The sequence below is a fragment of the Podarcis erhardii genome (assembly GCF_964252035.2).
Source record: "Podarcis erhardii genome assembly, chromosome: 3".
NCBI lineage: Eukaryota > Metazoa > Chordata > Lepidosauria > Squamata > Lacertidae > Podarcis > Podarcis erhardii.
The window spans coordinates 25,151,472-25,176,174 of record NC_138507.1 but is presented as its reverse complement, the minus strand read 5'-3'; the positions used below and the strand labels follow the sequence as shown (position 1 = coordinate 25,176,174).

At 41.0% G+C, this 24,703-nt stretch overlaps 1 protein-coding gene across 2 annotated transcripts in view; it reads right to left on the bottom strand.

The window, feature by feature from the left end:
* The window catches only part of TDRP (testis development related protein), a 31,188-nt gene extending 8,620 nt beyond the window's left edge, over positions 1-22,568 (bottom strand). The window contains exons 1-2 of one of the 2 annotated variants that reach the window (XM_081857511.1): positions 22,548-22,568; positions 20,757-20,966 (exon numbers count right to left, since the gene is read on the bottom strand). In XM_081857511.1, the coding sequence (XP_081713637.1) occupies positions 20,757-20,864 (108 nt within the window). In that variant the 5' untranslated portion in view covers positions 20,865-20,966; positions 22,548-22,568. Of the gene's footprint in view, positions 1-20,756; positions 20,967-21,660; positions 21,814-22,547 lie in introns of those variants that run through there. The other variant, XM_081857510.1, reaches the window with a different exon arrangement.
* Between the last annotated feature and the right edge of the window lie 2,135 nt (positions 22,569-24,703).

Genomic DNA, 24,703 nt, shown 5'->3' with positions numbered 1-24,703 from the left:
CCGAACTGAGTCCTAATGGTAGTGCGCCCCCCCCCAGCTTTCCCCTCCCACCACCCCAAATCTGAATGTATCCTTACTCCACCTTTTTCCTCGACGGAAGGGGGGGTGACGTTCTCGGCATGCCCCCTCCCTGCCCCCTGCGATGGGCACAGCTCAAGGCTCACTTGCCACGCGGGCGTCCTCAGCAGTCCCGCTACTGCCGCGGGGGGGGGGGGGCAGGAGGGAGAAGGGCACCGCGTAGCTTTGTGCCGCTGCCACCGCTGCCTCCTCTCCCAGGCAGGAAGTGAGAGAGTGCTGCTGGCCGTAGGAAGAGCTGCCGTCACCGCCCAGCATGCCCTCGCAGCTGTTCCCAGTCAGTCCTGGACTCCCGCTGCTGGGCACCCCTGATGGGCAGGCACCATGGCGCAGGGTGCCGCTAACCCTAATGGGTAAGATGGCCCTGAATGCAATTTTTGTTGTATTGATACAAGATCATTAGCTCAGAATAATTTATAAATGTTCTTAACACCAAATGCATATGGAAACCTAGGAAGAACAGTCTGAATTCATGATGTGAAACAACAATGAAAAATAAACAGATTTTCAACCTGCAAGCATCTAAAGGTGCTTCCTAGACTTAAGAAACTTCTTATTTAGTAATTAATTAAAAACTGGGGAAAGGAACTGAAGATCATAATGGAACAAGAAACTGTACTCCCTCCATAACAGCCTATGAGTTTCACACAGAGATACAGTGGTACCTCAGGTTACAAATGCGTCGGGCATACAAACACTTCAAGTTACAAACTCCGCTAGCCCGGAAGTAGTACCCCGAGTTGCAAACTTTGCCCCAGGATGATTATGGAAATTGCGCAGCGGTGGCACAGCGGCAGTGGCAGGCTCCATTAGCGAACGTGCACCTCAAGTTAAGAACAGTTTGGAGTTAAGAACGGACCTCCTGAACGAATTAAGTTTGTAACCCAAGGTACCACTGTAATAGAATCCTAGTCTATTTTTCGTAAGGTTGCCATATGTGTTTCCAAAAGTAGAAAGCTTTTTAAAGATATGTTTTCTGAAAAAATTACTGTAAATATAAAACAGTTCTGTTAAGAATCATTTATCTCCATTTACATCACGTGCTCAGAATTCTATCTTTAAATTATTTATGATGCTTTAGCAACTCAAAGCTTTTTTGAAAACAGATACGCGATTTAGCTGATTAGATACAATGGAATGGAAATTTGACTAAAAATTGCTCCTGAAAAGAGATCCACATACCAAAACAGGTTTCTTTTGAATGAAACTGCATGTACAGAGCGAACATAAATCTGCATTACAATGGGCAGCTAGAGGCAGGGGCACCATCTCACCCTTAGGATTGTGGGTGCCCGCCACTGTAACACAGACGCTCAATGTCACACACACTTGCCCTTAAGTAGTGCATGTGATATCACACGCACGACATGCAACATCGCGTTTTTGGAGGGGGGGCTATGTGTAGGCATGTGCATGTGATGTCACACGCCTGTGTTTCAGTTGCCAGTGGCATCTCTTCTTCCTTCTCTCCACAACCAGCGGAACAACCTTTTCTCTGGAGAGGGCTCAGAATCAGAGGCAGAGAGACTCTGCTCCCACATCTGAGCCTTCCCCCAGAGAAGGGTAACTCACTGGCTGGCTGTCGAGAGCAGCGCTGAAGGAGTGCAACAGAGGCTGGCTGGCTGCCTCTCTCTGGCTTTGCTGATTGACCTTGGGGGTGCCCAGCCCCACAACTATATTATTGTGGGTGCCCAAGCACCCACAGCCCACTGGAGTTGGCTCCTATGGCTAGAGGCAAGTCATCCAATGAGATCTCCGTTGCATCATACACTGCATGTATCTCTTGATAATGGCCAGTGTGCATAACTTGCCAATTATCCTCCAGGCCCAATTCAAAGCACTAATGATGACATCCTAAAAATCTTAAGCCCCAAATCCTCAACATATATGAAGATGTACCACTCTGAGGTGCGTCATGCTTCAAAAGTATTTTCCTTCCTGCATCAGATGAAGATGCATCTCTTTGCCCAGCCTTTATGAAAGGTGAAATATGGTTATCCCTGTAAATATGTTGTTTCTAGTTCCCACTGCCAACTCTTTCTCTCTCTCTCTGAAATTGTATAGCAATTTGTTTATTTTGATTTCAGCTGACATACTATTTGGCTATAAATGTGTGTGTGTGTGTGTGTGTGTGTGTGTGTGTGTGTGTGTGTGTGTATGGGACCTTTGGGTAAAATATGGTTTATAAATACTGTTAATTAATAGGTCTGACTTTGTAAATATAGTAAAATCACAGACAATGCAAAAGTAACAATTCTCAAGGATTTATTATCATATCCTGCCAGTGATTTCAGCTACAGTGGTGCCTCGCAAGACGAAATTAATTCGTTCTATGAGTCTCTTCGTCTTGCGGTTTTTTCGTCTTGCGAAGCACGGCCATTAGCGGCTTAGCGGCTTAGCGCTATTAGCGGCTATTAGCGGCTTAGAAAAGGGGGGGGGGAGGGAAAAAACTCGCAAGAACTCGCAATACGTTTTCGTCTTGCGAAGCAAGCCCATAGGGAAATTCATCTTGCGAAGCACCTCGAAAACGGAAAACTCTTTCGTCTAGCGCGTTTTTCGTCTTGCGAGGCATTCGTCTTGCGGGGCACCACTGTACGTAATTTCTTATCGTTGTAGGCCTATGTAAAATCTTGACTACAGTTTTAAATGAGCTAGAAAGTCTCATGGAACTAGATTTTACAAAGCCCCACCTTAAAGGGGTGGTATTAGGCTTTTGCTCAGTCCTTGGGCTGAGCATAGCCTCTGGGGAGGGATGACAAAAATACTTAGTCCAGTTCACAATTACTAGTTTCCAGGGTTACAGCTTCCAGGAGAGGGTAGAAACAAACAAAGTAGGCAATAGGCTGAACCTGTTAGATGATTGCCTTCCCAGAATATTGCTTCACATTGACATTCTTTCAAAGGTTGTCTAGCAGAGGGCTCATATCTCTTGTAGAGTTACTTTGAGCTTGGTGGCCACTGTTGAACTAGGCGTTGAAGCAGCTTAAGGAAGAGCCACCTGCTCCTGTCCTACCCTCCTCAGTTTGCAAAAGGAGAGAAGTTTTAACTGTGTTGATTTGGAAATCCTGCTCCCCCCTCCCACCCTTCTGCCTTTGACACAGCTAATGCACAATATTTGTTTGTGGCAGCTATACAATATGACAGTACGAGAGGCTAGAACAATTACTTCAAGGTGAGCCTAGTACAGAGCTGCTCCAAGCCTCGCCTTTCTTCAAGAATGGATGTCACCTTGCGAAACACAGGGGCAACAATGCAGCCAGTGACGCTGCAATTATTATCTTATAAAGATGGACGGTATAGCTTAATGCACCAGCTAGCACTTTCAGATTCTGTATGTTAAGAATGAACATCTTTATAACTAATATTTGGAAGTATTTACAGATGAATTTTGTATATCATGGGCCAAAATAAGCTTCAAAGTTGTTTAAAAACTGATTACACAAGCATTAAAATATAACTATTCATAATTAAAATGCACAATAAAAATCCAATTAAAAGAACATAGTCATTAAAACAGAAGACTCAAGTTGGGAGATCAAGGGAAGGTCTGTCTAAACAGGTGAATCTTTAACAGTTGGCGGAATGTAAATACATTTGGGGCCTCCTATATTTCAGTGGGGACTGCATTCCATAACACTGGCACCACCAGCGAATAGGTTGCCTCCACATCACCACAAGTCAGTTATCATCAGGCCATAGCAAGACAAAATGGGTTCTGTTTGATTATCCTAATGTTCCTATAGCGCAATGGAGGGGAACTAGTTTTTCAGGTAACCTAGTCCAGAGTTGCTTAAGGATTTATATGTAAGCAGCGAGACCTTAAAATTAGCTTGTGAAGATCCCTTCCTATGAGTATGATCTGTGCGCCAAAAGGGATACCACCCACCACTCAGGTTGTGGCATTCCAAACTAACTTTAAGGGAAGCCCTGCATACAGCATGTTATAGTAGTCTAAACATGAGGTTAATAGTGCAGGTATCATAGTGGCTTAGCTATCCCTGTCTATGAAAGGGTGCAGTTGATGTACCAGCTAAAGCTGCTGATAGGCACTCTCTGCCATGGAGCGATAATATGGTAGTTATTCCAGATTAATGAATGTGAGTATAATGTTATGAAATTGTTGTTTATTATTACAAAAACTTCTATGGCATGATTCAACCAAAGTGTTTTAAGTTGCTCTGGTGCTAATGAGAAAATTAAAGCATGCTTATGTCACTGCTATCGAAATCAATGGGCCTCACAATCCTTAACAGTTTTGAGCCCCTGTTGTGCACAGTTCTTGTTCATACGAAACCTAGATCAATTCTCTATTTCTAAAAAATATTATCCTCTAAGCCCGAGCAATGTCCATTGGAGCTTCACTGAAGCCACATGAATAAAAAGACCACAAAAGCTAGTGTTATCCAGGGGTGCAAAAAGAGTAATTTCTCCCTCACTACAGCCATGTTGGAGTGCCTAATGTTTAATGTTTGGTTAGCTTAGCAGAACTCCAATGGAAACAATGGACGGATCCTGAACTGCCTCTGCAATAGCCATTTGGCATGTTCTTTTATGTAACTCGAGCATAAGTTTTCAGTATTGTTCCTGGGACTTGAAAAACAAATAGTAAATAAATAATTATGGAAATACTAGTAAGAATCTTGTTCTATGGAGAAAAGAAAAACCACAACTGACAAGAGACTCCGTTATTATTGAACTAGGCCTGTTTTATCAAGGCTTAGTTTGGCTATAACAATGCAGAGCTGGAACTAGAGGCATTTCTTTCCCTTGATACCAAACTAAGGTAACAAAGACTTAGTAACAGTAAAGTTAAAGACTGTCAACTCTACAAATGCAATATGGACAGACTCTGAAGTGTTATAATTGTGATGTGCTTCTGCTGTTTTAGATGTTACTTGTATGACTCTGGAACACACAGATTTATCACTTAATAGAATGGGTGCCTTTTTTTGCCTAGGATTGTAGCTCTCCAAGATATATTCTAGTAGTGATATACTCAAACATAAAATGCTTTGGCATCAAATCCTTCTTTTCAACACAGCCATGCACCTGGACCAGCCTAGCAATGGCTGAATGGAAAAAGCAACTTCTACTTTTCAACTGATTCCCATCCTCTTGGGTAGTGAAGTTGTCCTTCCTCCTTTCATCACCGGATAAATACTTTTTTCTGTGCCACAAAAGGAAACAGAGATTTCAACTATTTCACCTCAGATTAACAATGCAATCACACATAGAGAGAAGTAAGTCTCACTGAGTTCAATGGAGCTCACTCCCAGGTAAGTGAGTATAGAATTGTAGCCCAAGGATCCTTGAAAACATACATTATTTTGGTAGAATTCCAGTAAGAAAAAGAGAAAGAGACAGACAGACAGACAGAGACCCATACTTAGTCTCCAACTGAAGTTCTATTCCTAAATAAATCAATTCTTACCAGCATACTTAGGATTCAGCATTCACCGACGCCTAAGTACTGCAATGCTGCTCATTTCTCTCCTGAATACAAAACTCTTCTATTGTAGGTACTTTTACCTGTTACTAACAAACTCCTCCCCTCAATTACAACACTCTTTACCTTTAGTCTAGCATATCTTGTATAGCAATCCCTGCTGTGACCCCCCCCCCAAAAAAAATCCCTCTTCTATTGAGCAGGTATGTGGATTATCTTGTTTCCTGGGAGCAGACTAAAATCTAGTCTGAGGAAATGTTTACATGTCCTGGGCCACAACAAGGTGTCATATTTTTTCAGTGTCATAAGTTACAAGCTGCAAAACAAGAAGAAAGCTAGTATAATTTGATGTTGAAATGCCAGCAAAAACATTCTGTAGAAAACAACGGGGGAAAAGAAGTAATACATAACAAGGGGATGGGCAGATTTGCATACATGTTGCTGGTGAGAAAGTATTGCCTTCCTGGCTGAGGAAAGGGCTGTTACTAGGATAAGCCCTTCAAGCTTTCCTGACCTGGGACCCACCTCTAACCTAAACATATATTTATAGACCCAAATTTGTGGCCCCAAATGCATTTGTGGACTTTTAATATGTAATGCTTTATTATGTTTTCATATAGATTGGAAGCCACCCAAAGTGGCTGGGGCAACCCAGTCAGATAGGAAGGGTAATTATTATTGTTATTGTTATTGTTATTGTTATTGTTATTGTTATTGTTATTGTTGTTGTTGTTATTTACCGTCTATTTGTATGGTGGCAGTACTGTACTGCTGTTGTGACCCACCTTAGATTAGGCTGTGAGTGAATCCCAACCCACCAACTGAAAACCATTGCTAGCCTACCTTAATTCATCTGCACCAGACAGCCAATGGGTAACATGTGGCCATATATATCCTGTTCACTCATTCTCGCAGTCTGAATCTCAGACCTCAACTTGAACTCCACCTTACAGTGAGGTGTCCTTCAGGAGGAAACTCTAGATCACTGACTGCGTCCTGAGGTCTAGCACCTATGTGTCAGACATCGAGATCAGACTGATTGGCCTAAGCTCTTCATTAATATTAAACCATTTGACAGGGTTTGAACATATTGTCACGCTTGATTTACAGTGATTAGCTCATGAAGTCTGCCTTGAGATTCTGAGAAAGTTTCTTCTTAAGAAATGTTCTAGTCAGATCCCAGTCACACAAGTGCCACTTCTTACAATGAATAGGCTTCTTCTACCTACAAAAGGCAAACAACATGTGCTAGAGAAACAAACCATGTTTCACTGAGTAAGAATGAAACTCTGATATAGCAGCTGTGCCCCATATCCTCTTACACAGAACGTGAACTTACATATTCATTTTAAAGGTCCTTGGCCACTATTTGTGACACTGCAGTTTCCACACTATCATGCTTCTCACAAAATCATGTCCATAGGTCTGGCACCTAAGAATACTGCTTCAAGGAGAAGACTTGACAATTCGCTAGGTTTAAGGTCTCTGGAAATGACAGTATGTGTCATCAAGACATTCCTGTGAATAATGAATTGGTAAAAATCTGAGTCTTGTTTTAATCTAAGGGGAAATTGGCAGCATTTCAGAATAATAACAGAATACAAACACCTAGAGGCCTCATTCAAACTTCAGAACAAAAGGAAAAGCACTACTTTGAGAACACCTAAGAATAACACATTTCAAAGGAATGCGTATGGAAGACAGGAAGTAAGGAAGAATGGGAGACATTCCATATCCTTTTGTGGCTTTTATTGTGAATTGCTAAACGACTTAAAAAAAAAAAAGAGTAAGCTTAAAAGTAAAGGTTTCAGAAGTGGGAGGCATTGTGGAAAGATACACTCTCAGTCTGACTTTGTTGGGCATGCAAATGATCTGCAGCCTAAAGTGGGCATTCAAGTGTTCAGGTGATGTGCCACTAGAACAGAGCACTTTGAAGAATCAGAAATGGAAGGCAGCAGCCATGCTCATATAATACCACATTATGTAAAAGTTACATTATTATAAGAACCTTGTTGTGTAATTCCAGTCTCGAGTGTTAATTATTTCAGTACTTTCAGGCAGTAAATGTTATAATTAAGACTGTAAAAAAGACACCAGCTGGTGATTCATGAATCTCATGAGTGGAGAGGAAAGAAAGCATTGCAATTCTATCATTTCTAATTTTGAAAAGAAGAAAAATTATACTTAAAATAATAATAATAAATATTATTAAAGATTAATCATCTGAAAGTCAGAAAACGTCAAATTTTTACTTGCACACACTTACGGTAATTTGACCTTTCACTGTGTATTATTTAATTATACTGACACATGGACTCGAAATATTTGTACCTGCAATCTTGCAGGTCGGCTTGTCGTGCCAACAAAATATTTCTCTATTACTGCCATAATAGAATGTTTTGTAAAATCATAGCTACTGTTGTGTTTCTTCCTAAATGCGAATCTGCTAGAAGTTGAAACACGAAGTTTAAGATCAGCCTGTTAACTACATATCCATATGTAATTTTATTCACAGCAATCTTAGCTCTTTCAGTACAAAGGTTAAACATCAAAGCATTAAAATTAAGATTCAAAGGGCAAAATAAATCAGTGCTGCAACTGTTTTAATGAACTCCTATTAGGATTCTTTATTTATTCATATTTTTTTCAAATGTTAAACCATGTGATGAACATATGAAATACTAAAGACCAAAATGCTTGTGACTCTAATACCAAAACAATTAAGTCGAGTCACTGAATACGTAATAGAGGAATGTTGTTTGTCAGCCTACCCAGAAAAAGTTGGTGCACTGTAAAATATCCAGGAAAAGGAAATACTGCGTGAAATAAGTTTGAATTCATATCTCAATATTAAGCTTATACCTTTGTTGCAATTTGTGAAACAGAGGATGTAACTTCGTTATGAAAACATGGATCTTTATTCTTAAAAGAAAAAGAAAAATTAGAAACTGTAATCAGTTTTCAGTTCCAGAGAGTTCATGAAACTTTTATAATGATTAAGCACTAATTAGAACCACAGATATTTCTATAAATGCATAGATTAAATGTCCATAGTTTACTTTCTTCCATAGAAACTCCCGTTCTTCAATCTAAATCAAATATACACTTCACTGTGCTGGGCACCTTTTCTGCATACAGAGATTCTCCGAAGCAGAAGCAGAAGTGCATAATAATTTTAGGTGGTGTACTTTCTAAAGCATGGGTAGGCAAACTAAGGCCCGGGGGCCGGATCCGGCCCAATCCCCTTCTAAATCCGGCCCACGGATGGTCTGGGAATCAGCGTATTTTTACATGAGAAGAATGTGTCCTTTTATTTAAAATGCATCTCTGGGTTATTTGTGGGACCTGCCTGGTGTTTTTACATGAAGAGAATGTGTGCTTTTATTTAAAATGCATCTCTGGGTTATTTGTGGGGCACAGGAATTCACTCTGGGTTGTTGTTGTTTTCAAAATACAGTCTGGCCCCCCACAAGGTCTGAGGGGCAGTGGACTGGCCCCATGCTGAAAGTTTGCTGACCCCTGTTCTAAAGAATCATTACAAGCCAAATTGGGTAGTGCCATCTATTTTTTAGAGGCCATTAAATGCTCAAAAGCTAAATTCTATATTTCAGTAGTAGCTTTGGTCAACTATTTTCGGCGTTCTCCAATACACACAAAAACTGTAGAACTAGTTGAGTGCTGGAAGTAGATCCAACTAACTGCTCGTCTTTACACATACAGATAGTGGAACAGCCATTGTTGCTTCTTCATCAAAATTGTCCTTGGTGCAACCTGAAATCTGTTTTGCCCCTAGGTCTTATTATGTCTCTGTAGCATCTCCGGCACTTTGTCCTAAGACTGTTACAGACTGCAGACTTAGGATCATTTACATCATGTCCAGCTGTTCTCTCCTCCCCCCCACTATTGCTGTTTTGCTTAATATCCAACTTTAAAAAAGTTGTGGGGAACTCAAAAGCTTTCTCACCAGCATCTGGGGCACCAGCTTCTAGCAAAAGTCTGTGTTCACCAGTGTCCCATAGTTAAGTGATGAAGGAGTATTCCCCTTCACTTAATATGCTAAAAAGATTTCCCAGCAGAAGTTCCTCTTAAGATTCAAGAATCCAGACAGCCAGGATGTATGACTTTAAATGGGTGGGTGGGTCACTAAGGAATATGGGGAAGGGTCAGTGAAGTAATGACCAGTAGCCATAAGTAGTTCTGGATGCTTATGCAGCAATTGTGCTAACCACATGATGCTTGGTCTTCAAAAATGATTTTATAGCCATCACAATTTCTAACATGTAACTACTCTTCTGCGGCTTGAAACCACAGCCAATTCAGAATATCTATTAGAAAACATTCCCTTCACCTTCAAACATGTGTAAGAGCAAATAAATATAGGGAAGAGTTGGATGCTTATACAGTATCTCAGTTCTTTCATATCTCAACTCAGTCTTAAACTGAGCAACCTTTAACTTAGAAGGTTCTGAAATGGTATACAGAGTATCTCTCATTAAAAGAGCAGTTATCAGTAACAATTTTCCCCTTTCATTGACAACCTCTTAATAGTCGCACAGATGGAGGCTCAAACAGCAGCATACTCTCCAGATGGTGACTGAGGAGTACAAGGCAAACGGCGACTGTAAAATTGTTCTTCCAAATTTGGCATGTGAACAGGAGCCAAAGAAAAATGTTTTCTAAATATGTGGATCTATGCCCAGGTAGCAGTTTTACAAAGGTCTACTGTCAGTACAGTTTGTATGCAAGCAATAGATGCTGCCATAGCTTTTCTGAAATGTGCTTAGAATCACCTAAGGGAGTCCTAATCTGCTAAATTAAAGCACCACTATATATTACACATTGGCATTCCAGTTCTAACCATTTCTGTTTTGAAGTGCATTATAATTGATGGAAGTTGCTTCCAAACATATATGCTTCAGATCACAGCCTCCTTTGGTAAGCATTTAAGTAGTAATATTTGTTCCTTGTTCGTTATCTCATCCATGTTTTAAATTTGTGTCCAAGCTTTGGAAAAGTGAGTAGTATTCTGATTAAACAAAATGCAGACATTCCCTTGTATATGAACTTTATGCTACCATATCCAGTATCAAAGCACACCTTTCTGGCTAAACCCATTATTATAATTAATGCAGGTACCAAAGTGTGTAATTCACAGAAAATGTAGCCAGAGGCTCAGAATTGCACTGCACTGAAAAACCAACTTTTCCATTCTATTCCTGGCTTGGCACAACATGAAATGCACTTCAAGTCCTTTTAAAACTATCTTCATATCACTATAAAAATATACTTTGATATTTTCCTGATTAGGTAAATATGAGCAGCCAAATGAAACTTCAAAACAAGCTGGACAATCCTACAGCCTTTAGATATAGTGACAGTTATAGTATATAAAATATAAAACGCTTTCCACTTCACTGTATTGGTTTTTCTAATAAATGTTTTGTAATGTTCTCCAACAATATTTTTATGAGCATTTGATAGATTTTTTTAATATAGTTTCAGTGTAAGTGTTTTCTCTATCTAGCTGGTAATTTTTCCTGATCTCATTTAGATAAGAGGGTATTTGTAAAAACTGAAAAGGGTAGATTTCTCTAACTTTTCTGCAGCTTGCTCAAATGTTTATATCCAGTTCAGATCTGATAACAATCCATTTTCTTTTGCAATTTGGAAATTTCCTAAATCAAACTTTTCCTCTCCAATTACAGTTGTTGTAGATGGTATCTCAGGTGCTAACCTTCACTCATGCTTACCTCATACTTCTAAACATATACTCACTACAGAGCTTAATAATATCTCCCTTTCCTACCTCATGCTCACAACAATCCTGGAAGGCAGGTTAGGCTGAGAGAAAATGACAGGCTGAAAGTCACTCAGTAAACTTTATGCTCTGAATAACATTGGAAGGACTGCTATTTAACAAACAAAAAAAGTCACTGTACACACCCAGTTGAACTACTGAAGAGCAACATTATGCCTAAGAAAAAATAAACAAAGCAAATTGCTACCACTGATCCAGATAAACCCTCCCAACCTTGCAGAAACATCTCAGGGATACTTCTGATCTACAGTGCCTTTCTATAGCCTCACTTTTGGATACACACAGGTAAAAACCTAAATGCTGTACAGGAGACATGTCTTCTGGCAGTTTTTGTTTTTAATGTAAAGCAGCTATAGAGACTTGCATGTTTTAATTGCGTAAAGGTAAAGGTGAAGGGACCCCTGACAGTTAAGTCCAGTTGCGAACGACTCTGGGGTTGGGGCTCTCATCTCGCTTTACAGGCCAAGGGAGCCAGCATTTGTCCACTCCACAGACAGTTTTTCCAGGTCATGTGGCCAGCATGCCTAAGCCACTTCTGGCAAAATCAGAGCAGCACATGGAAACGCCATTAACCTTCCTGCCAGAGCGGTACCTTTTAATCTACTTGCACTTTTTGGTGTGCTTTCAAACTGCTAGGTTGGCAGCAGCTGGGACCTCACACCGTTGCGGGGATTCGAACCGCTGACCTTTTGATTGGCAAGCCCAAGGCTCAGTGGTTTAGACCACAGCGCTTAGGAGAATATATTTAAGCATCCCTATATTAACTGCCAACCTAGCAGTTCAAAAGCACATCAAGTGCAAACAGATGAATAGGTACTACTCCAGCGGGAAGGTAAATGGCGTTTCCGTGCGCTGCTCTGGTTTGCCAGAAATGGCTTAGTCATGACCCGGAAGCTGTCTGTGGACAAACGTCAGCTCCCTCAGTAAAGCAAGTTGAGCGCCGCAACCCCGGAGTCGTCCGTGACTGGACTTAACTGTCAGGGGTCCTTTACCTTTACTTTTATATTGTTTCCTATACTGCTCTTTTATGGGAAGAAAGGCTGTCTAAACCTTTTCTCCAAAATACTATTTTTCTGCAGACAACAAAAAAACCCTCTCAAAGCTATTGGCTTTTCCATGGGGTCATGGGTATCTTTCCCCTGGATGGTAGAAAGAGGAGCTTGGGAATTTTGAGTGTAAAATTACCAGGTAAGGAAAAGGTGAAAGACCCCCCCACACACACACACACTCCTGCTCCTATCTGAGAAGTAAAACATAGTAACAGATTTTCAAAAAAATTCAATAGATGTAGTTATAAATTACCTCAGGGCAGGGGACGGAGAACTATTTTGAGCACCATATTTTGCAGATTGCCTTTCACACTGATGGGTATATTTCCTCAAGCAAAATCCATGTAGCTCTCATAAGTTTAGTTGCCTGGGTCAAGCCTGCTCAACAGGCTGTGCCTGCTTCTAAGACTAAATGCATATTTCCAATAAAAACAAAGCACCACAGGAAGTAATAATAACAATTCAATATGTGGCATTCTTTATCTCTGTCTGAGGTAAGCCACAGAATATGACAACAATAAAATGGCAGGGGCATTATGTTTAGGGAACAGTCTTACCACTGATTAGCAATCCTGTCCACAGCATTCAAGCCAAGTTCTCATTCAGAGTTCTTCCCTAAAAGCAGTAGTAATCTATATTACTTTCCTTGAAGGAAAATCAGCGTGATGATTATGTAGCAAATGCAATGGCTATGAGGAAATTTCAAGCACAGCTAAATATGGAATGTTTCCTGCAGGAACATTCTGCAAATTACATAAATTCAAGAGATTCATGCATTCTCAGATACACTTTTGGGCCTCTTGCTCGGAAGCCATCCTAATCATTCCAACATAAGAAACAGATCAGTGTTTCCAAAGAAATGGTATATTCCTCCATTATAAATTATTGAAGGCAGGGAAGGCCTAAGTATGCAACAAAGCCCCCCCCCCCCAATCAATAGATGTGATGGGGAACACTCAGGCTATGCAGCTATGTTTTCAATGGCCTATTTTAAGCTAGTGCCCTAATGTTAACACATATCTATTAACAGGTTGTATTTCTTTCCCCAAATATTATGAGGATATTAGATTTTTATCTGTGTATCTAATATTTAGTTTCCCTTATGCTAGTAGGTTTTGGTTATGACGAGAGCTTGAAATTGCCTCTTACTTTTATTTTGAACAGTGTTTTTACTACTGAACATTTTAACATTCTTTTGTTAATGAACAAGTAACTAATGGCTGCTTTCTATGCAGCAAAGAAATCCTGATTTAACGCCTTGGCAACAACCATCCACTTCTGGCAATATAGTGCCAGCACATTCAGTGTGCTTCCAGAGGAATGTGCAAATGCTCTTTTCTTGACTATTCTGCAAACCAGAAGGTGCTCCAGGGATTAATTCAACAAGCACACAGATCTCTTTTGTATACAGATTACTCTCTAGATCTACTTTTCCTCTGCTTCTTTTGTGGTTAAATAATAAACCAGTCTTGTTTGATCATTCACTTTAATAGTTGGGTCTGCACTGAAAAACAAATTGTGGAGCCTCATACAACAATGTCTGGATGTTAAAATTCAAAAGTGCCCCATTAATCAAGATATAACTGATTTAGAAAATTGGGGGGGGGGCATCCTAAATAAAGCTTATCCTTTCCAGTATGTTTCTCTCCTGCACCTTCTCTCTTGCACAAATTTATTGGTTGTAAAAATAAAGAATTCCTTGTCTGGATAATCATAAATGGAAACCTGGTTAAGCATTTTATAGATTTTTATTTATTTGGTTTAGAAAATTCCCAACATGTCTGTCCCATAATGCTTATGCACAGTGGAGGGGGAGCGGCATCACTATTAGCAGGGGGAGAATCAATGGACTTAACATGTTCCTGCCTGACAATTCTCACCCGCAATCCTTGCAGTGGACCATCCCCCCCCACCTGCCCCCCAGTTCTAAGAGTGAGGGAAAGTCTGTGGAAATAAGTGAGAGAAAAAGCCTGTGAGATAGAAGTTGCATGGGGGGGGGGGGAGAGGCATGCAAATGAAGACTCAAATACTCCTTTCCCACCATTGATTCTTCCTTTTGGATACCCCAGCCCTAGTACTAGCAAATGTATTTGCTGAAGTAACATGTACTGTCACTCTATGAATCTGTAAGGAAAAGCGTAAAGCAATTCCAGCCCTTATATTATGCCATGCAAATATATAGGAATAAAGTATATTTCCTGAAAGAATACAGCATCAGTTCCCACTTTTTGCTTATGACACTTTGCAGTTCCTGTCTCCAATGAAAGCTTTGCCCAGCCTGGAAGTACTTAAAACAAAAGGCATCTTGGAGCAACCATCCCTAACTTGAAAAGTGATCTGTGGTCACATTGGTCAGTAAATGTGACCACAGAATCTTTTATTGCCTATATTAAGGGCCAAGCCTCTGCCTTAGACCACACACTTCTTACAAGCAGTTTTACCACTCACAAAAGGGTGGTTAAGACGGATAGTAATTAATCCATCTCAATAAAGCATCTCCTTCCCAGATGTAGGCTTCCCTAAGATCTTAGCAGTGGGCCACTACTAGAGCACAGTGCTCAGAAATATTTGATCTTGGGCGCAATATCTCATTCTTACAGCTACACGAAACAACAAGGTCAGCAAAAATGAGTTAAGCTTACAAAAAAGTGTAGGTCTGAGAGATGAAAACAACTCTCAGGTTACATGCCTGATTGACAGGAATTAAATGAAGCAAAAAGATCAGTACATAAGTCAAGAATTTTATTTGCATAGTTAATTCTGATAGAGAATTTGGGATATGTACTTAAGAGTTAGAATTTTGGATCCTAAGAAAACATAGCCTCAGGATTATGATAAACATGACAGCCTTGAGATAATCACCAAGCACTTGTAAGGTGATGGTGGTGGTGGATGATTTCAAACAAAAAAACATCCTCCCCTACCCAGGCAAGCACCCCACTTCCACACTTGTGCTTGCAGGCACTCCTTCAACTCCCTTTCCCTCACTTTACAAATGTTAGAAGTACCTGCTGGCAGAATATCACTTCTAATAGTAAACACAAAGTCTTGTGCTAGCAGGTTTGTAGTAAAAAAAAATAGGAAGTGAGAAACAAGAGCAAGGAATTACCGGTAACAACATTGTAGCATCAATGTTATTGTATTGATTTTTTAAAATGTATTTGTGTCACTCTTGTTTTAGTTGGAAGTTAGACAACATATAAATTTAATAAATAATACTGTTGGGGGGATTTTTGAAACCACAAAAAGGGCTGAGTTACCATCACCCCAAATCAGTCTAGGGGGGACTAAGCATGTTCAGACTTTAGGAACGTTGACTGTCACTTTGAAAAGAAAAATAGAGAAATGTGGGGGATAGGGAGAGTGAATTGGCAATCTTTAGTGTCCTGGAGGAAGGTGTGGCTGATTGGCTGGAACAGGAGCTCTGAATTCTTACAGGGGAGTGAAAATACATTGCAAAGGAATTTTTGTTGCATATCACATGCTACTTCTGAAGGTAAAAAGACAAATTGTGCAATCTAGGGAATATTAGGCACATCTTATCAATGCATGTAGTTCACATTTGGAATTCTCCGATTTCAAGAGAATTTATTTACTGGTAATTTCATCTGGATTTTTCCCAAAATGTTACTCTCCCAATTCAAACTATTTCTTTGTTGCGTACTGTATAAAAATCTGACTTCATTACTCTCATTTGATGTATCTTTCTAAAGTACATCTGGAAGGTACTGATCTCCTCCTATGCCCTCAGGGACTCTCTTGAAGTTCCTTCAGTTAACATAAAAGCTAGTGTCAAAATTGTATAAAAAAGACTTTTAAAGTCATTAATTAATATACAGATAAAATTGCATGGCCAACTTATGAAACATTCACTGAGCAGTCATAAGCTGCAATTAATATGAAACATGTCTCTGCACTTCTACTGCTTAAGTACAACATAATACAAGATCAAAGGAAAACAGGTCAAAGGGAAACATCAATAATTTTCAGCTCTTTTTCTATCTTTTTCACTTTCTTTAATTTCAGGGTAGGAGAATCAAGCTGGCAGCTCATTCTCAAAGTTCAAAATTAAAGTCTGCTTTCAATACTTATCTTATTACATTAACTAAATTAAAAAACACACCCTGTCAATACAAGTATTAGAGTTTGACACATCACTGACAACTTTCACAGGCTGCAGTACACTAGCAGGGACAATCACAGCCTCCCACTCTATAATATATAAGCAGCTTTAGAAGACACCCCCTCCACACACACACACACTATCTATACAGGAACTCTATTAATATGATTGAATATGAAGGAGCTGGGATGTTTTATTTCGGACTGAGCATAATAGTGACTGAAATCCTGCTGGCTCTCTTATTGCTGTGTCTGTAACATTAACCTTTTTGATTAAGTGAATAGCTGAAAAGATGAAGGGTGCAGTCCTGTGGCCCTGAAAGCATAGAAGAGTGTGCTGAGCTTCCCCATAGAAGCCAGTAGCTGCCATAATACTGGGGCATGCAATATAGCATCCAGTCCCTACACTCCAGGACAAAGTCTCATGCACCTCCCTTGGGAATATCCAGTATCTTGTTCTTCATGGCTCCAGAGATGGCTCTGTTCCCATTTTTCCAGGAGTAGCCTGGACAGCAAAGAAGTTCAAATGCCCCAGAAGAAGCGATAAAGACCTTCACTTGGGGATTACAATGTGGCTACAATGCTATATGAAACAGCAATGTTAAAGCAACCTGGCAATGATCCAGGAAGGCTATTTAAAAGCTTCTATGGGGTGTCTCCATATGACCATTTGTGTATCCAGGGCCAGCAGTAGTATACCCTTCACTTTTTTCTTTTATTATACCAATCAAAACAGCATATAATGAAACAGCTTATAATAAAATGATGCATTAGGAGATCTACTGCAAATCCAAAATACAATCCACACCAATTTATCAACTATGCCTTTTAACTACACTTTTCTCTCCGCAACACACACACTTAACCATATTTAAAGAGACAGAAACTTGACTAGTTTGGCCCTTAGTCCTCATGTGTCCATTTTGGCACGGTAAATAGTTGCTTTCATTCCATCAGAATACTTTTCTACAACATTCATTGTTGATGTTATATTAAAATGATATGGCAAAATCCCCCAGTGATTATGATTCTATGTAACAGAAGATTTGGCAACGACTTCAGGTGAAAATTGTGGAGTAACATGCAGATGCTGACTACATAAAGGAGAAATTGTGCAACCATGATATAGAGGAGACCATTAAAAAGCTTCTTGCTACCCCAAGATCCCAGATATTAGATAGGTTTATGAAATGTGTTTCCTCAAATTATTTGGCAACATGTATGATTTCACATCAAGCACCTATGAGGGGAAGCAGAGTATAATATCAGTTGATTAAACAGAAGTTAGTAATACTGTGTAAAGTTTCATTTCCCCAGTTTTTTCAGAAATAGCTCATTAATGCACAACCAGCAAAGAGGATGACCTATGGAGCTACTATGCACAGTAGGTTTCACTACATTCCTTTGTCTCACACAGCCTTGAGGATGTGTCATGTGATGGAAGACGGCAAACATGTCATGGACTGGAGGAGTAAGATTGCTACACATCAAAAAATGAAAAAGCTGAGTTCACTAGTTGCTAGTTTGCTATTAGGAACAAATCTCCTGATTGAGTAGAGCGGAAAGGTCCACATATTTTGGCTGGGATTAGTAGTCAACCATTTCTAGTAGCCAGTTAACCATTGATTCTAGAAGCAAATGAGTCTCAAGCCACATTTCTTTTGTACCTACTATCCAATGAGGAGATTAAGGTTGGCAGGTTGAGTCCTTGTTACTGTTCACAGTAGTAGCTCTCTATTGGTCTTTGGAAACCAAGCAGACAGCTGTCCGTGTTATTGGCATTATTATAGCAGTTTATTACTGGCTTAGTTACTGAATGTTTTGAACATTAATCTGCTATTCAAAAATATATTTATTATAGAACCTAGCAATGGAAAACCCTTTTAACAAAAATGCCGAAGCAGACCAAAGCAAACAATTTTGAAAGTACAACTGTAATAGAATCCAATCCCACTCAACTCTGCCCATCTCTGAATCCAAAGAGAAGGGGAACAACATGCACTCTCCCATTTCTACCTCCTCCACACTGCAGGCAAGCTACTGTTTATCTACAGCCCAATTTAACATAAACTTCTGATCAACCTAAATCCAAGCACTTTACTGTAACCAAGTTGTGGATTAGCCAACAAAACAGGCAAGCAGCTTCATTATCTTTTATCAACAAATCCAAATCATATTCCTCATGAACAATTACATACAACATACGTTCAGGTAATTATTATTGTGGTCAGAACTATCTAAGACAAGAAGCTTGGAATTACAAGGAGCGAGTACTAGCTGTTAGTGAACTAACTCTGCATTAGGATGCCTCACGTACTTGATTTCACAACTTCTGTGGCATCTCAGGCTTGTAGAGCCAGGACAGCAGTTCTCTTTGCAATGTATCTGCAGGTTGATCCTCTGCATGTTTATTCAGAAATAAGTCTCAGTGAGTTCAGTGAGTCTAATTCCTAAGTAAATGTGCATAGGGCTGCAGTTCTAGTAAAAGGAATTTGCTCAGCAACAAATAAGCATTCTGACACACCTCTAGTCCTATGTAGAATGTGGGTGGAGTTCTAGATACTGTATGAGGAAAAGTAAAGCATTGTGGCAGCTTGGATAGAGAATATCCAAATTTGGGTGTGCATTTAGATTCACATCCTATCTGCACCCACAGTTCCTGATCTAACAAGTGATATGTAGTAGAAGCCTACACATGATGACTCTTCTTATCTGAATTGGGGTGAGAATGTGAAGGCCACCAATTCAGTCTCCAAATTGTTCACTTGTCTTTATCCTGTTTTTCAGTGCTGATATTTCCTGATTATGAGTATTTTACAAGGATTTTGGTTTTAAAGCAGGTCAAAATATGAAGTGCTGGAACTGAGACCTAAATGGTTGGATTCAGAGTCGGATAAATATTTCTTAATTCTTAACAATCTTCATATTTTCAAACATTAACCTAAATCCAACCTTTGTAAGTTTTAAATACAAGGGGTTGTCTCCAAAGCAGTGCCTTCAGTGCAGTGGCACCTCTATTTCCAATTCTTCCATCCCCCCAACCCAACAATCATTAAAGGGGTCCCCAACCCTCTGGATCTGATTTTAGGGGCACACAAAGGGCTGCGGTGGAGAGAAGATGGTGGAAGAGTTCTGCTAGTACACATCCATTGTGCTAGAAAAACAGGAGCATTGGATACTGCCCAAGTTACCTTAAACATTTTGTACCGTTCAGAATTCTTTAAACTTTACATTTTCAAAAAAACCCCATACATCCCAATTAAATTAGTAGCATCTTAATACATGAACTATTTATAATTAATGGATCTAAACTTATACTCCAGGTACGCCACTTACGTTTCACTAAGTTAAATAAGTTTTGAAATCAATGTTTTAGATCAGGACATAAGTCATACATCCATCCATTTATGATATAATTCGTTTTCCTCCTCTTTCACACCCTCCTGTTTAAAAAGTAAACTGTAACAATAAATTGTAATGCTTTCAGTAGACTATAGTGCTGATAGGGAACTTGCATTTGTACAAAAAGGTAAAAGAAGAGACTTTAAACGTAAAGGAAACTTGAGACAAAACTACTTACATATTTCAAACATAACAACATAAAACATAAAATGCAAAGAAATTCCATCTCAAATCTTAAGCCTCTTTGCTTTAATCATAATGATAAGGATTTTCAACAGAATCATAAAAATTTTCAACAGACCAGAATGCATAGCTTTCAACTTTTCCCTTTTCTTGCGCGGAATCCTATTCGGAATAAGGGAATTTCCCTTTAAAAAAGGGGAAATGTTGACAGCTATGCCAGAACGCACTACTCTTTTTGCTGTGTTTAACTGAGCTTGTGCCTTTGCTGACTATGCCTAAGGATGAAGACTGGGACAAAAGAGAGTGGCCTGAAGTATGAAGTCACTAGACTACAGGAGTCCTAACACTGCTGAGCATGACGTTTTAGGGAGAGACTGACACCGGCTTCCCAGAGGGTATGTACAAAACAGCAGTGGTTCATACCAGTTCCTCCTTGCCACAAGACTCATTATTAAGACATCCAAGGGGAATGGAAAGTGATTACTCATAATGCCAGATCAGAGATAAAAATGCCAAGATTCTGGCATGGGTAAAAAGGGGTGGGGGAAGGAGGAGAGAAAGAGACTGTCCTACAAAACTGAAGGAAAGGTGACAGACGCCAGGGCTGCAAAGGTACTAAAAATACAAAGATGCACAGAGTCAGCAGTCCGGTGCCTTTTACCTGTGCTGAGAAGGTAGCTGCTGGTGTCGCTGGAGGTGGGGACTGGCTCTCTTCTTCCTCCGGAGAATCATCCAGGAGAACTTTGCCGCTCTTGTTGAGTTTCCACATTATTAGAGGGTGGCGAGGAGGAGAAGAGAGGGATGTGGGGAGGGGGAGGGGAGGGGAGGAGGAAGAGGTGTAGCGGACAGGCGACTCCGGTCTTATTTATTCCTGAGAGTAGAAGAAAAGAAAGAGGGTTAATTTTTTTAAAAAAGGAGATGACTTTGCTCTTCAGCTCAACAAGCCCTTCTTGAGAGAAAATGAGCTTTCACAGAGACACATGGCCCAATGAAGGGGATCCCAATGCGAGATAGATATGGGACAGGCGCAACAAACGGGCTTGCAAGGTGCAAAGAAGTGGGGGTAAGACAACCCCTTCCCTGTGCAGGCAATGCACCCCACTAAAAAAAACCCCCACACCATCAGACCTCCCCTGCCTCACAGTTCACGGCCCCCACCTTAAAAATACTGGGGGCCCAAGTTTGATCCCCTCAAGCAAGAAGTGCAGCAACCTCCCCAATGTGGCTGTGATGTGGGCAAGGGGGGGGGGATGCACTCTGTACATACTCAGAGGGAGCCGAAACAAAACGCGTTTTACGTGGTGAGGTCCGGAAGGAGCCCCGATGCCGGAATGAGGGGTTTGGAGGAGGCACCAAGTGTGGGGCTGAGTCCTGACCGCCCCCCCCACGGCCACGCCTCCCCTTCCTCCTCTCCGGTGGGGAGAGGCGGTAGGAGCTCCTCAGCCTGAGAGGGCGCCGCTGTTGGAGAGTTGAGGGGAGAGGATGGAAGGGGAGGAAGAAGAAAGGAGGAGAAGGCCTGGCCGGGGCTGCCTTGCCACCTCAATTCCCCGCCCCGCTCGCCTCACCTGTGACCTTCCTTCGCGGCCGTGGCCGTCCCAGCCGCCAGCAGCACCGCAGCCGCAGCAGCAGCAGCAGCAGCGCGGAGCCTCCGAGCGGCCGCTGCCATGTCTGCGGCTGACTGGGCGGCGCGAGGGGAGCGAGAGCCGTTGGGGTGGCGGGCGCGCGAGGGGAAGGAGGGAGGGCGCTCGAGCGGGCTTGCCTCGTCGCCATGGCAACCGCTGGGCCTGGTGGAAGGAGGTGAAGCCTGTCTGATAACTGGAGCTGGTCCTGCTTCCTCTGTCAACAACACGGGGCGCCCGTGTGTTTAAATATATATTTAATGTCGACGCATCATCTCTCCCCCCCCACACACACACCCTGGCATAGGCGCCAACTCCTAGGGCCCGAGGCCCCTTTTGGCCTCCTCAAAGTTGATAGCCATTGCCATTCAAATGGTGCGCGTAATTGTGATCCATTATGTAGGGTGGCGCTTACCTGCCCCCCCCTATTTTACTCAAGTTGGCACCCCTGAACCCCCTCCCCCTTTTCTCCCTCATACACACACAGGGGTGCCAACTTCAATGGAATATTTTTTTTGGGGGGGCAGGTCAGCACCACCTTGCCTAGGCATGACAGGGCACACACGCAATGAAATGCCCATCAAAAAGAATTGGGGGGGGGGAGGAGGTGGACCCAGCCCCCTCAAATATTTTATTAGCCCTCCTCAGTCCCTAAGAGTTGCCTCCTATGCACACACACCCCAGTTTCTCTGCCACAGCCCTCTCCCCTTCTGACTCACAACCAGGAGCACAGGGCTCACTTAGCTCATTCAGCAGCACCTCCCAATTACACTCCTTTCTTTCTCCACCCCCCCCCCAACATTGTGCATATATAGATACACACTCCCACCTACAGGTTCACACAACGCTCCCCCCCCCCGCTCCATCCAGCTCCTCCAGAGGAGCTCGATGCGTGTCTCAAATGTGTGAGCAGGGACACATCACTTGGTTTGACACAAGTCTCTTTAGGCGAAGAGACAAGGGGGCATGCGCACATAACACACACACTGCACACGAACAAGAAGTCCCGTGGCGTGTGAAAAGGGCGTCACACACTTGGTGTGGCAGGAGCCAGGCTGCGATTTTGTAGACCCTGTTCATGAACAGTGCCGGACTGATGTATAAGCTAAACAAGCTATAGCTTAGGACCCCACTTTCTTGGGGTCCCCCCAAAAAATTTAAAGGAAAAAAAAAGCCTGGATGTACATTTCCAAAATATAAGATAAAATACAAATAAAATAAAACCTACATACAGCAACAGTGGCAAATGGCTTTAGATACCTATTAGGTCCATAAATTACCATATAGCATATATCCAACACCAAAAACAGCAGCAATTTGTTGTTGACAAAGGACAGCTGGGCCCCATTACTTTCAGCAGCTTAGGGCCTCATCAAACCTAAATCCGGCCGTGCACATTGCACACGGACAAGGTGTCCCATGGCATATGGAAAGGGCGTCACACGCTTGGTGTGGCAGGAGCCAGGCTGCAATTTTTGTAGACTCTGCTCATGAATCAAAGAGCCAGCCTACAAGGTGTGTCACAAGGCTGCTTGGGGTTATCTGTTCTGCAAGAAACTAAAACGCAGCTCCTCCCAAAGTTGTTACTCCACCCCACCCCCAGCTCCATGGACCAAAGAGACATTGAAGGTGTTTTGTCTCGTCCTTCACTGTTTATCCATCCCATGAGTTCCCATACAAGCTAGGACAGCTCCCATGGTGATCCATTTTCCATTTGCTGGTGTGTGTATGTGTATATATATATATATATATATATATATATATATACACACATACATACATAAACATAAAAAAACATACAGGGTATAAAAGTAGTTTGTGTATAAGCTCATTATCAGCACTGAATCCAACTAGTTTCCACCAAAAAAAGAAAAATCTTACCCACTTAGTAAGCATCACAACAAATTAAAAATATAAGTAATATCTTTGATGAATGTGGTTTCTCTCTTCAGTAATTAATGTATGTGGACCACTTAGGGGGAGGTGTCCTGCTGTAACAGTGTGTAGCTTAGGTCCAGTGCCGGGGGCCTTCTGGTGGTTCCCTCACTGCAAGAAGCCAAGCTACAGGGAACCAGGCAGAGGGCCTTCTTGGTAGTGGCACCCACCTTGTGGAACGCCCTCCCATCAGATGTCAGAGAAATAAACAACTACCTGACATTTAGAAGACACTTGAAGGCAGCCTTGTTTAGGGAAGTTTTTAATGTGTGACATTTTAATGTATTTTTAATCTTTGTGGAAGCCGCCCAGAGTGGCTGGGGAAACCCAGATGGGCGGAGTACAAATAAATAAATAAATAAATAAATAAATAAATAAAAATATTACTATTATAAATTGTTCAGCTACTGCAACGTTATAAAATTTGTTGCTCCATTCGCCTAGTGATGGTGTTGTTTTTTATGATTTCCAGTACCTAACATTACAAAGCTGTGCAACTGTTATAATACTGAAATTAATTCCTGTTTCTATGGTAGTACGCTTTAGGTTAATAAGAACATAATTGGGTCATACAGTAACCAACTTCTAATTATCTTTTCTACAGATTGTATAATTTCTCCATTTAAAAAATTCTGTGCACAATCACTGGTTCACTCCAAATGCAAAAAATAAAATAAAGGTTTCAACTGCTTTACTAATTTTTAAAAGGGTGATTTTATGAAACAAAAAAGTTATTTTTCAACCATTTCAGCCAGATTTAAGCCCTTGTAACTACTTTGATAACTCCAGCTCTTAACTCTCTGAACTAGAAATTGCTGAAATACAATTTATTAGTATGTTTGATCAACTTTACTTAGGTCTTAATTGAGATAATGTTTTTCTTTTCTTTTGTAGCAGGTGTTCAAACAGCATGACAAAGTTAGGAACATTGTATTATTACTTGTTACTGCTGTTACGAAAAGTCATTTCTTAAAAATCCGGTATACACTTAATCTTACATCGAATTGTCACAGACTGCACATCTTGCATTTCATAACTATTTGGCCATCTTTTT